Consider the following 12,566-nt stretch of genomic DNA (forward strand, 5'->3'; position numbering starts at 1 on the left):
ACAATTTTCTCTAGAGTTCGTAGGACATGCTCTCACACCTCTCAAATCTAAATTTTAGGGGAGAGATTCCCTTTAAAATATTAAAAAATGTAGCTCCATTTTGCAATCAAACTCTCATTCCTTCCCTTACTCTTGTCTGTCTGTCTCTGTAGATTTTGGTAACCTGTGCTTTGTAGTCATCTTCACTGTGGAGATGATCATCAAGATGTACAGCCTGGGACTCCAGGGCTACTTCGTCTCGCTCTTCAACCGCTTCGACTGCTTCGTCGTCTGCTCCAGCATCATCGAGGTGGTCTTCATCTACGCCTCCATCATCCCGCCCATCGGCATCAGCGTGCTGCGCTGTGTCAGACTTCTCAGGGTTTTCAAAGCTACCAGGTCGGCATTGTTACAATCCCTCCCTTCTTCGTCTAGTCTCTGTCATTTTAGGTGTCATTTTGTTTATCTTTTGTTCCTGTTTGATGCCACTTGATTCACTTAACCCTAACTTACCTGGGACCAAATTTGTTGCGCCCGGGCATACTGTTCCGAAGCCACACCCCTTCAAAAAACTTTCATCAACCCCAAAATTGCTCAAAAACGTATCAAAAAGTCGATACAAATTGTATTTTTTCAATTAATTCATATAAAGATTCATATTTTTAATTTCAATGGCTGAAATCAATTTATTTTAGTATAATTATGCTTCAAAAAATGTGTGTGACAAATTCTGCTGAAAAAACAACAGAAACAAAAGTTCGAAAAAACAAGGAAATACATGAAGAATTGATAAAACAATAAAAAACATAAGAAATTAATTTTGATACTGAAATTTTTTTACGCACAAATGTTTGGAATGTCACTAGGAATATTTACACCAGAAATCAGCATTCCATAAGCTTTTATAAGCCAATTACAGACGAAAATGAGTTTTTTTGCATATACAATGTATTTGCATAATTAATTGTGTTAGAATAGAAAATGCAAATTTTTTTAAAATTGAACGTAACAGTCTTGTAGATTACATCCGGCTTTATGTTCATGCAAAATTTTGCGGCGATCGCGCTATCAACGGCCGAGATCTGAAGGGGGGTCCATAATGCCCCCCCCCAGGAATTCAAGCTCGCTAAATAGCCCAGGTAAGTTAGGCTTAATACAAACTTGTTTTGTTTCACATTGCTTTCATTTTATATTGGAAATCTTCTAAATCTTTCATGTCTGGATATAACATAATATGAATATGTCTATGATTTAAGAATTATTATTTTTTTCTCATTGAGACATATGTTGTTACACACCTTGGAGTCTCCTTCATTTTTCTGGGTGGATGTTGGCACCCCTAGGACAGTAATATGGATGACATCTTGTCCAGGAACTCTCTAAGGGTTAACTCCTTCGGAACCAATCCAAAGCCTTGAAGCATTCTTGCTGATGGCACAGAATTCACACTTCCACTTAACTTTTAGCTATAGCCTACAGTTGTACGAGGTTTTGAGTTCACTTTGAGACCTTGTGACATCTTTGATAACATTCCTGGTTTGCAAGCCACTGGGCTGTCACATTTCTGGAAAAAAATAGACAAGTCATTCATGGTTTCCTTTTCTGCCTTTGTTTTGTTTTATTTCTGTTCTTTGTTGTGTCCACCAGGTACTGGACTTCCCTTCGAAACCTCGTGGCATCCTTGTTGAACAGTATGCGCTCAATTGCCAGCCTCCTGCTCCTCCTCTTCCTCTTCATCCTCATCTTCGCCCTCCTCGGGATGCAGGTCTTTGGCGGACACTTCAACTTTGAGAGCACCGAACTGAAGCCCAGGAGCAACTTTGATAGCTTCTTTCAGTCTCTCTTTACAGTGTTCCAGGTGAGGGGATCACGCAGATCAGGGCCCCATTTCATAAAGGATGTTAGGATAGCAACTCTTGCTGGAATGGCAACTGATCCATAGCAACAGCCAATCAGGAAGCTGGATTCTTGCCATTACCATGACAATTGCCATTCCAGCAAGAGTTGCTATCATTTTGACTTTTTATGAAATGGGGCCCAAAAGTGGGAGAGAAGTATCCTGCAGGCGTAAACAAGCAGGCAGATGGATATAAAGAAGAGAGGTAGAAGATTAGAAACATAGATTGATATGAATTGATTGAGACACAGGTAGATAGATAGAGAGATGTAAAATAGAAGTATAGATAGAGAGAAAGATTGATAAAAACTGATTGACAGACAGACAGATGAATAGAGAGGTGAGAGATAGATAAAAGGATAGAGAGATAGATTGATACAAATTGATTTAAACACAAGCTGATGGATAGAGAGATGAGAGATAGAAGAATAGAAGGATACTATAAAACGAGGAATATTGCATGCATTTTAATTTCTCGACTTTGGTGAGTGTCAAGATTTGTGAAATTTAAATGCATGCCAAAGTTCTTGTCTGCACTATATGCAGTGAATGCCAGTGACAATTCACGAAAATTTCATGCCAAGAAAAAGGCCGTCGGCTCCAATTTGCGAAAATTTCATGCCATGAATATATCATGTTTTACAGTAGCCTGATATGAATTGATTGAGAGACAGGTAGATGGATAGAGAGCTTTTAAAAACAGAAGTGTTGATAGAGGGATAAATTGATACAAATTGATTGACAGACAGGTAGATGGATAGAGAGATGAGAAAGAAAAGGATCAGTAGAGAGATAGACTGACAAAAAATGGACAAACAATTAGCAGACAGGTGGATAATGAGATGAGAGATAAAAGGAAAGATAGAGAGATAAATTAAAACATTGATAAAGAGGATGGACAGAGAGTAAAAGGATAGAAAGATGGATTGAAACAAATTGAATAAAAAGACAGGAGGACGGATAGAGAGATGAAAGATAAAAATATAGATATAGAGATAGATTGATACAAATTGCTTGACAGGCAGATGGATGAAAGGATAGATAGAAGGTGAAAAGGATAAATTGATGATGACAGATGGATAGAAAGTAAATATGCTGTAGATGCAGGTAGACATTTGAGTAGAGATACAGAGAGATAGAGAGATACATTGCACATTGCTAGATTGATAGATTGATAGAAAGATGGGTGGGTATAGAAATGGTTGTTTGTCTGTGTACCTGCGTTCAGGCAATTGTGATGAGTAGATTAAATGTATGAATAACTGTATAGAGAAGGTTGCAAAAAGAGAGCTTTTGAAAATGAGGACAAAAAATTCCTGGAAGAAAGAAGAAATGATTATGTGATACTTTGTATGTATCGTCTTATATCTAAGACTCAGCATTTCACAGAAGACAGAAGAAACATTATTTTGGATGATCAGAACTTTGTCTGCCAGCAGCAGTCAAATAATCCTATGTCAAATGCCTTTTGAAGAGCAAAGCAACGCCTAATTCCTCCTGTGTGATTATGCGATATCTGGTACAATTGTATTATACAATACTTCAAAAGATTCCTAATATGAGATTGATCGACTGTCCGTCACTATTTGTATATTGGTTTACCATCCCACCCTGTAGATCTTAACCGGTGAGGACTGGAATGAGGTGATGTATGATGGGATACAGGCCTATGGAGGCGTCAAATCCATCGGCATTCTGGCCAGCACCTACTTCATCATACTCTACATCTGTGGAAACTGTATCCCTTTCTCTCATGTGGAGATTATTTCATCCAGTGTCCAAATTAATGTGGAGGGATCACAGTAAATCCATGATGTATGTATCATATTTGTAGGCTACGTACCCTTGTCACTTTTGATTATTAATGGGGATATCAGAGGTTTTAAGCTGGAGAGCTCAACTGAGCTTCATGACTCATTTTTAACTTGTTCTTACTGTGATTAATTGATGCGGACGCCAGATGTGGAGTAGCCACAATTGATGAAGAGGGTGTTTATGATGTGTCAACGGGACTACCTGGGATGAAATATTTATTCCATGCTAGTTAGTTTTCACCAAGTGAAAATAGAAGAAAGCAAACTATTAATCTTGTTCCATTGTGGGATTCATTATGTGACTGCCATGGCTTGTAGGCCTAAATGTAGTTACTTTTTGCGAAGACAATTTCTGTGATATTTTGATGAGACTCATAATAATCAATGTAGCCAACACATGAATTGGTATCCCCTCCATCTCTTAGCTTTATCATGATCATAATGCAGTTACATTACCCTGGTATTTGATGGAGGGATATATCCATCACACACAGTCATGCTTTGAGCTACACATTTGTAGTTTCCTTGACTATGTTTGCCCTGACAACCAAAGACATCCTTCTCAATGTATTCTTGGCCATCGCTGTCGACAACCTGGCCGACGCGGAGTCCCTCACCGCCCTGGAGAAGGAGAAGGAGGAGGAGAAGCGTAACAAGTCCATCCGGAGAGCCAATGAGTTTGACCTCTCCAAGCAGCTGCCCCCTGGAGTCGACCCTAAGGGGGTCATCCGCGGTCCAAAGAGGCTACAAGAGAAGCGCAAGGCAGTATTTAGCAAAGAGGCCGACGGGTCTCTCAATCACAAAAGCAAGTGAGTATAGCAGTTATGGTCATCTCCTGAGGAATAGATATCATGAAATAAATTTTTAAAAGCAAAAATTTTTCTGAGCGTGTATTTTAGTACTCAGCTGGGTGAGATACATTGTAAATTTTGCAGGTTTTTACTTTTGTGAAATCAAAATATTTAAAGTTGTTACATACAACGTATAAGAAGTACAAAAATTTATGCGCTTTTATTTTTATGCAAAATACATGAAAATTTTCACTTGTACAGTACTAAACAGATGTATGAAGTTTGACAATTCAAATTCAGTTACGACCTTTGGAAACTGTGATAAAGCCATCCTTACATTGTAGTTGTCATCTTTTTGCTGCAGCTGCTTGCCAATCCTGACCCTTGAAAATAAACTTGGCAAAAAAAGTATTCTGTTAATTCAGAATGTGCTTTAATGTCACTTTTCCCATTAGAAGAGGTGTTAATAAAATCCCATGGTATAGTCATGCCAAAATTGATTTTTCTTAGCTAAGTTTGTCAGTTTGGAGTTGCATTATAAAGAAACAAATTCATTACCATTTTTTTCCCAACCACATCTTCAGCAAAGTGTCTTTAATCACGCTTTTTTTGTTTCTGAGAGAACCATATGCTTAGGAGCAGTAGTGCAGCTACACTGTACAGTATGTGTGCTATGATAAAAGCTCTGTCAAGTTTATTATGTATTTTTTTTTAATCTGTTGTCTTTGTAATTGAAAAAAACAAAGGTATGCAAGAACTTGCAGTTCATCAGAACATAGTCTCACTCCACAGTTTCTTTCATGAAAGGAACTGCTTCCTTGAACAACAGAAAACTCATTCTTTAGAATCACAATTGCAGATCTAGAATTACTACATGATGAAGTATTCATTGTCCACTTCCATGAAATATTCCTGACGCAATTGTGACGGTGAATGTTGTTGTAGCTTATTGACTGCGACAGAATTCTGCATGGATACTAAGTGCCTCTCCTTGTTCGGCTACAACTACATGTAGTCACATAATTGCATCACTGACAGTAAAGTTTTAGAGAGCAGGACCTCAGAGAGGATGAATGCATCAATAAATATACCTATCACCTCCAAGATGTTGTACTTTCTGACAGGACTTATTACTTGGTTCATCTGTTTCCTGTAAACAAAGAGTGAGTCTAATTTTTTTGTCTCCTTTCTCTATGTCCTTCATTTGCCTTTTATCTGTTAACCCTTTCTGTGCCAGGGACTTTTGACAATGTGCACAAAGCTATGGGTTTTCTGTGCCATTTGATACTCAAAGCACACAAAAGGTTAATGTCACCTGTTTATCAATCTTCTTTTTCTGCAGATCAACAGACAGTGAAGAAAAGGCTCACGTAAGTATGCCTTCAGATATATAAAAAGAAACAACAACACAAAGCTACAAGAAAGCTACAACAGCAAATTTAAGAAAGTTCAGTATAACTTGCATATCTTTGCAAAGCTTGCTCTATTTTATCTTCAAACATATGGCACTGAGAGGTCTTAAATATAGTCCTTTAAAGTGATATGATTATACAGAAACCAGCAGTCTTGAACTTGGATCATGAGCAGCAATTTCATGATTTTATACATGTATTTTGTCTGACTTTCAAAAAGAGACATTACATTTTTCTTTCTGCCACTGTTAAATGATGTGTACTGGTTGATATATACCTACATTTTATCTATTTATCTGTCTATCTATATTCATACATCTATCTATTTATCTGTCTATACATCTATCTTTCTCTCTGTATTATGTCTATATATTTACAGCCATCTATCTATGTATGCATATTCTTTTTCATGACTGCTCTTGATGTCTTTCTTGAGCTGTGTTGATTTTTTTTAAATTTTTGTATTGTGCTGTTGTGTTTTTTTTTGTGATGAACTAATGGGAAAAAGATAAGCAGCATGACAACATTGTTAAGGAGAAGAAGAAAGGTCTGTAGTTACTAAGGCACATGATACTTGAGGAAGCATATAACACTTGCTTACCTTTTTCTTGACATCCACCAACAGGTGATAGATGAAGACGATGTGAAGAAGTCGCTGAAAGAGCCGGGTGAAAACGACGAGGAGGAGGAAGAAGTGGAGACGCTGACGACGGCCTCAGCGAGACCCCGCAGACTGTCAGAACTCAACATACCCACCAAGACTCAACCTATGCCCAAAACAAACTCCCTTTTTATATTCTCTCCAACAAACAGGTATGACACACTCACCTTAAGACTCAACCTATGCCCAAAACAAACTCCCTTTTTATATTCTCTCCAACAAACAGGTAGGACACACTCACCTTAAGACTCAACCTATGCCCAAAACAAACTCCCTTTTTATATTCTCTCCAACAAACAGGTATGACACACTCACCTTAAGACTCAACCTATGCCCAAAACAAACTCCCTTTTTATATTCTCTCCAACAAACAGGTAGGACACACTCACCTTAAGACTCAACCTATGCCCAAAACAAACTCCCTTTTTATATTCTCTCCAACAAACAGGTAGGACACACTCACCTTAAGACTCAAGCTATGCCCAAAACAAACTCCCTTTTTATATTCTCTCCAACAAACAGGTAGGACACACTCACCTTAAGACTCAACCTATGCCCAAAACAAACTCCCTTTTTATATTCTCTCCAACAAACAGGTAGGACACACTCACCTTAAGACTCAACCTATGCCCAAAACAAACTCCCTTTTTATATTCTCTCCAACAAACAGGTATGACCCCAGCACACTCAATGGGAGAATATGCATTTGGTGTTCACATCACTGCTGTCTACTTTTGGTGGTTCTCTGCTCTTGTAGCGAAAATCTCTTGCAATTTTGTGAAAAAATGTGTCGAGGCCTATGATCAGATTATCTACAGATTTGTTTGTAATTGCCATCCAATGTTTATGCCCTGTAACAGTCAAACATTCTCATCTTCAAAAACTTGTGCTTTCTGTGGTTAATGCCTAGTTTTTTTTAAATCTTTTTTTGAAGGGATTACTGGAACTTTGCTGTGGTTTTGTCTTCTTTAAGACAATTAACTGCCCCTCCAGCATTATTTCATTCATTTCATTCATTCATTCATTCATTCATTTATTTTTTTCATTTCCAACAGAAACATATAAATATGTTACAGAAATTGAATACATAGATTTCATCATAATACAAAATAAAGGATAAGTTTACGAAAATTGTAAGTACATGTATACATAATGGGGAAGGAATACTAAAAAGCTGGGTTTGTAGGATGCATTTCCCCCACACGTAATACAAGATATTATTTGATCGATTGACTGATATACATAAAAAGTGAAAGAAACAAAGAAGCTAAGACAAAAAGACCTATAACTAACCTAACTATAACCAGAGGAGAGGTAGTGGATGGATGGAGCCGCTTAGCCATGATTTTATCAGAATATACAGTTGGATTTTCCAATTCTTTGCAACCATTAAAATATCAACACAATGTTACGATTTCATGAAAATAATATACAAAATATTAATTTTCATAATGATAATTTAGATAAGTTCTTGTAACTGTTCAAATTTTTTTTTTCTTCAGATTACTTTTAAAAGAACTTAAACTTGGAGATGCCTTTAAACTGTTACAGAGGTTGTTCCAATATTTAATATATATCAAAATATAGATTGTGGAAACATAGTCCTTTTTAAAGGCAGATGGAATTCATCAGAGTAATGGGTCGGATATCTATGGAACGAGTGGTTTCTCGCAAACATGCTGGTGAAAACAGACGGCAACAAGTTATTACTTAGTTTGTACATAAATTGGCCAAGATAATAATAAAGGTCGGTTATTATGGTCCTAGCTGTGCAAGATCTAACTTAGAAAATTATTAATACTTATCTTGCCATTGTCTGCTTGTTAGGGCAATTGACTACTAATGGCTACATCACTTTCTTGTCAATCTACACTGTTTATGCAATCGAATTCTCCATGATCCTAATGATATTAAAATGCTGCTAACAGTGGTACACAAACGTAAAATAGTTGACTATCCGTAATCATTACCAACATGCAGTATAGTTCTGACGCAGTTAGCTCTGATACATAGAAGTCTAAATATCTGCTGTTTCATGTCAATGTCATGCAATTCCTGATATGTATATCAAATTTTGTCTTCAGATTCCGGTGTCTATGCCATAGAATAGTCAACCATCCTTATTTTACCAACGTGGTGCTAGTTCTGATCCTGGTCAGCAGTGCTATGTTGGCAGCTGAGGATCCGTTGGACAAGGCCAAGACCCGAAATAACGTCAGTGGAACCCTTTTCCTACCTCTCATACACTCATACCAATGTCTGGGGCTTTCAACTGGGATTTTGCTTTCATTCTGTCATTCACACGTTAGCAAAAAAAGCTGCTGAAAACTGCTTTACCCAATAGTGGCAAGCCAATGGAGTAAGGGGCCCGAGCTTTCAATCCTAGCAGGATCTTAGTCAGAGACCCTTTTGACTCCATTCATTTGTTACCGTACAAGGGGTGACATATGTGATCTGTTGCTATGAAGGCCTGGTAAAGTTACCAGGCATAAGTCAATACACCATGTGTTAATATATCTTTAAATTCTACACAAGCAAAGCTTCCTAGGCATGCACGGCTTGATCCAATTATTTCCAAAAGCCCACACCAGAGATGATAGGGAAGCCCCCTATCAAACAGACACAGCTAGTAATCAGAAACTGAGCTCTGAAGTTGAGATGCATAAAGAATTTAAGAAGGAGTTTAGGTATTTAAACACCATAGGTGTATTCAAATCATTACAGTACTGTGCCACAATAAAACTAGCCAATGTTGAATTTCAAAACAACTTTTTACCCTAAAAAAAATTGCAGGATGGGGTTGAGATGTTAAAATTCTAATTTAAAATGTTCAATTCAAAAGTCTTCATTTATTTGGGAATATCACCTTTTTTTAGGGGGGGGGGGGAATGGGGGGGGCAATGTTTTCTGAAACTTTGTCAAGCGACAATGGTGACCAGTGGTGTAAGCATTCATAACATATTATATGCTGTTGAACCCTGTGCATGCTTTGAGTGCCAGGTGGCAAGGAAAATGTGATAGTAAGCAAATAATCAACGTTGGTGAAGGTGATGGGACAAACTATCACTTCCGAGGCGATCTGGATGTAGCTATCTTTCCGAAGCACAGCTGAGGAAAGATAGCGTACACATTCAGATCGCCGAGGAAGTGATAGTTTGTCTCTTTGCCTAAAACTAAAAGTTGATTATTTGCTTTATATTCCACATCTAGGGTCCTAGATATTCCCATTTTATTCCACATCTGAAACCGTTTTAGCTGTCTTAGGGTATCCTCAGGGCTTAGGCTACGTAGTGTCTTTATGACGTATGCGTGTAGATGACAAAACAACAAATTTGCTCCGCGCCCCACACATGGCACCGAAATAAAAGTGCGTTGCACTGTGGTCTATCACTTGACCCAGGTCAAATGATAGACCACAGTGCAACGCACTTTCATTTCGTCCGTACTCAAAATTGTAAGTTATATCACGCGTTAGGACTGTGTGGACTAAGATATCAGCGAAACAAAATGACTATCGTAGAGTGTAACGAACCTTTCTTCTCAGGTGATGTGATGGGCAAAACTACGCTTTATCACGTGATCAGCTCTTGACCAATCCTATAGCAAGATTCTTTTTAATAGTATGTGGAATATAACATTGTACATACGCATCAAAGTCCCTGACACATAAAGGGTTAAGTTACTATGGATCTCTCTGGGGGTAGAAAACTGTAGAGCACGGAGTATTCCTATCTGTAGGTGTGTCTTAACACAATGATCACATATTTGTCGGTACAATGGAGATTTCATCTTGAGGACTGTGTTGCAACAAATGTCGCAAGTTGATTGCAAAATATCGTCTGTTGACAATGAGAAGGGCGTTAAGTTGTCTCGAACACTATGGGTTTAGTGGCAACTTAAAGCCCTTATCATTCTCAACCGACGATATGTAGCCTGAGTGTAATGACTTTTGCACTCTGAAAGTCATGTACACTATTAGAGAAGAGAGTCAAGTTTTGAACTGTGAACTTTGATGACATTCAAATTGACTGTATTTCCTCATGGTATATCCAACTACCAGGAAATGCGCATTGGAAATAGCACAGTGAGAAATACAATAGTTCAGCTATTTATCATGTTCTTGTCTTTCTTGCTCCAACAGATTTTGAACTTTTTTGACTACGGATTCACAACAATATTTACTATCGAAATTCTACTAAAGGTAAGCAATTAAACTATTCTCTGATTCATCAAGGAATATACAATGTACTATCACTGTACATGACTACAGATAAGTTCTGTCTTTGATCATTTTGTAATCTGGCGCAACGGAAGGCACATCTAATGGTTTACATTCTTCTTGACTATTTTGCACTTTTACTACCAGACCAGTTGTTCCACGTCTTTAGAATAATGCCGTTAGATCACCTTATAATTAGTTTCATAACTTCAGAAGTTATAGAGAAATGTATATGGCCATATGAAATGTTTAACTCTACTTCATAACCCTACTTGTCTACGTTGAGGTAATTGTACCTTGTTCTATGTAGTTAGATTATAAAAATAATAGAAATTAAACTCCTATTTTAGTATCTTTATTTCCCTGAAAAATTTTTGTTTTGTTTTGTTTTGTTTCTAGGTTGTTGCCTATGGACTGGTACTCCATAAAGGTGCCTTCTGTCGTAATTCTTTCAATCTGCTGGATCTTTTGGTTGTTACAGTAGCGTACATTTCAATAATCTTCAGGTAAGTGGAGTCATGTTTAAAGCCATCAACGTACACAGTCCTTACTTTCTGTTTGCAATTAAAGCTCTCCTTTTCTGCTGTCATCTGCCATTTAAAGTTGACTGACATGTATGTCCCTACATATTTTAAGAAATGTATTCTATCTTGTTTAACCTACCTGTCCATGTGTGTTTGATGTATGTCAGTCTGTCCATTTTGTTGTCAAAATGTCAAATGTGAAGATTACAACATCCAAACATTATCTGAAATATGTCATTAAGACAATTATGTCTTATTCAGACTGTGAAATTTTGTCAGATTTGGTGAAAGGAGAAACAGATATATTCATATGTTCATTCATACATTGTATGAAATGAAACACATTTCACATCAATTCATCCCTCCCCCTCACCATCCAGGATACAATTTATGATACTTTTCTTTCCAATCTGATCATCACAATGAAAATCAGTGCAATGGTGTATCTTTTTGTTCATTCTTGTTGAACAAGATATTTTCCCCACAAACTGATTAGCTCTCTTTCCTCTCTCTCCCCCCTCTCTCTCCCACTCACTCTGCAGAGGTCAGAAGATCTCTGCTGTGAAGATCCTGAGGGTTCTCAGGGTGCTTAGGCCACTCAGGGCAATCAACAGAGCCAAGGGGCTTAAGGTAGGAAGGACTGAGACCGACTCGGGACCATTGTCGGTGGTAACACCATCCAATAGGTGGAATGATTTCGGTCTAATTGCAGTGAAGATAGTGATGGTTCCAGTGATGACGACAATGATGGTGGTGATGGTGATGGTGATAATAATGATAATAGGACTGATAGTAACAAGAATCATGTACACATTGATAGTGGTGGGAATGATGATGATAATGAGGAGGATGAAAATAAATGACAGTGAAGTAGAGATACATGTAGGTGACAGTTATGAGTTATAGCATCAATTGTGATGATGATCGTGTTGAGAAAGATAATGATTATTTTGATGATGGTGATGATGATGGTGAGGATGGTGCTGATGATGATATCAATGATGATATTGAGAATTTTCTTCATAACGATCTTGATGAGAATAATGATTGAACCCGGTGACTAAGGAAAGATGGATGACAGTGTTGACAGTATGATCGTGATATAATGTAAATAACACTGAATGACATTAGTGATGATGGTGGTGGTTTGGTGGTGATGATGTTGATAATGATGGGAGTAACATTGCAGTTTCAAATGATAATGGCAATGACATGAGTTTGGTGGTAAGTACACTTTCAACTAATGCAGTAATGATCATCAATGAAAAC

The 12,566-nt window shown here is 37.6% G+C and overlaps 1 protein-coding gene across 1 annotated transcript in view; it reads left to right on the top strand.

The window, feature by feature from the left end:
• The window catches only part of LOC139742343 (voltage-dependent L-type calcium channel subunit alpha-1D-like), a 213,355-nt gene that overhangs the window by 153,748 nt on the left and 47,041 nt on the right, over positions 1 to 12,566 (top strand). The window contains exons 13-22 of the mRNA XM_071652922.1: positions 153 to 378; positions 1,627 to 1,837; positions 3,494 to 3,614; positions 4,244 to 4,499; positions 5,824 to 5,851; positions 6,519 to 6,706; positions 8,639 to 8,768; positions 10,696 to 10,755; positions 11,173 to 11,279; positions 11,840 to 11,927. Coding sequence (XP_071509023.1) covers positions 153 to 378; positions 1,627 to 1,837; positions 3,494 to 3,614; positions 4,244 to 4,499; positions 5,824 to 5,851; positions 6,519 to 6,706; positions 8,639 to 8,768; positions 10,696 to 10,755; positions 11,173 to 11,279; positions 11,840 to 11,927 — 1,415 coding nt within the window. The remainder of the gene's footprint in view (positions 1 to 152; positions 379 to 1,626; positions 1,838 to 3,493; positions 3,615 to 4,243; positions 4,500 to 5,823; positions 5,852 to 6,518; positions 6,707 to 8,638; positions 8,769 to 10,695; positions 10,756 to 11,172; positions 11,280 to 11,839; positions 11,928 to 12,566) is intronic.

This window comes from Diadema antillarum, unplaced genomic scaffold, assembly GCF_040938485.1.
Source record: "Diadema antillarum isolate AM-2024a unplaced genomic scaffold, OU_Dant_1.0 seq00000998_RagTag, whole genome shotgun sequence".
NCBI lineage: Eukaryota > Metazoa > Echinodermata > Echinoidea > Diadematoida > Diadematidae > Diadema > Diadema antillarum.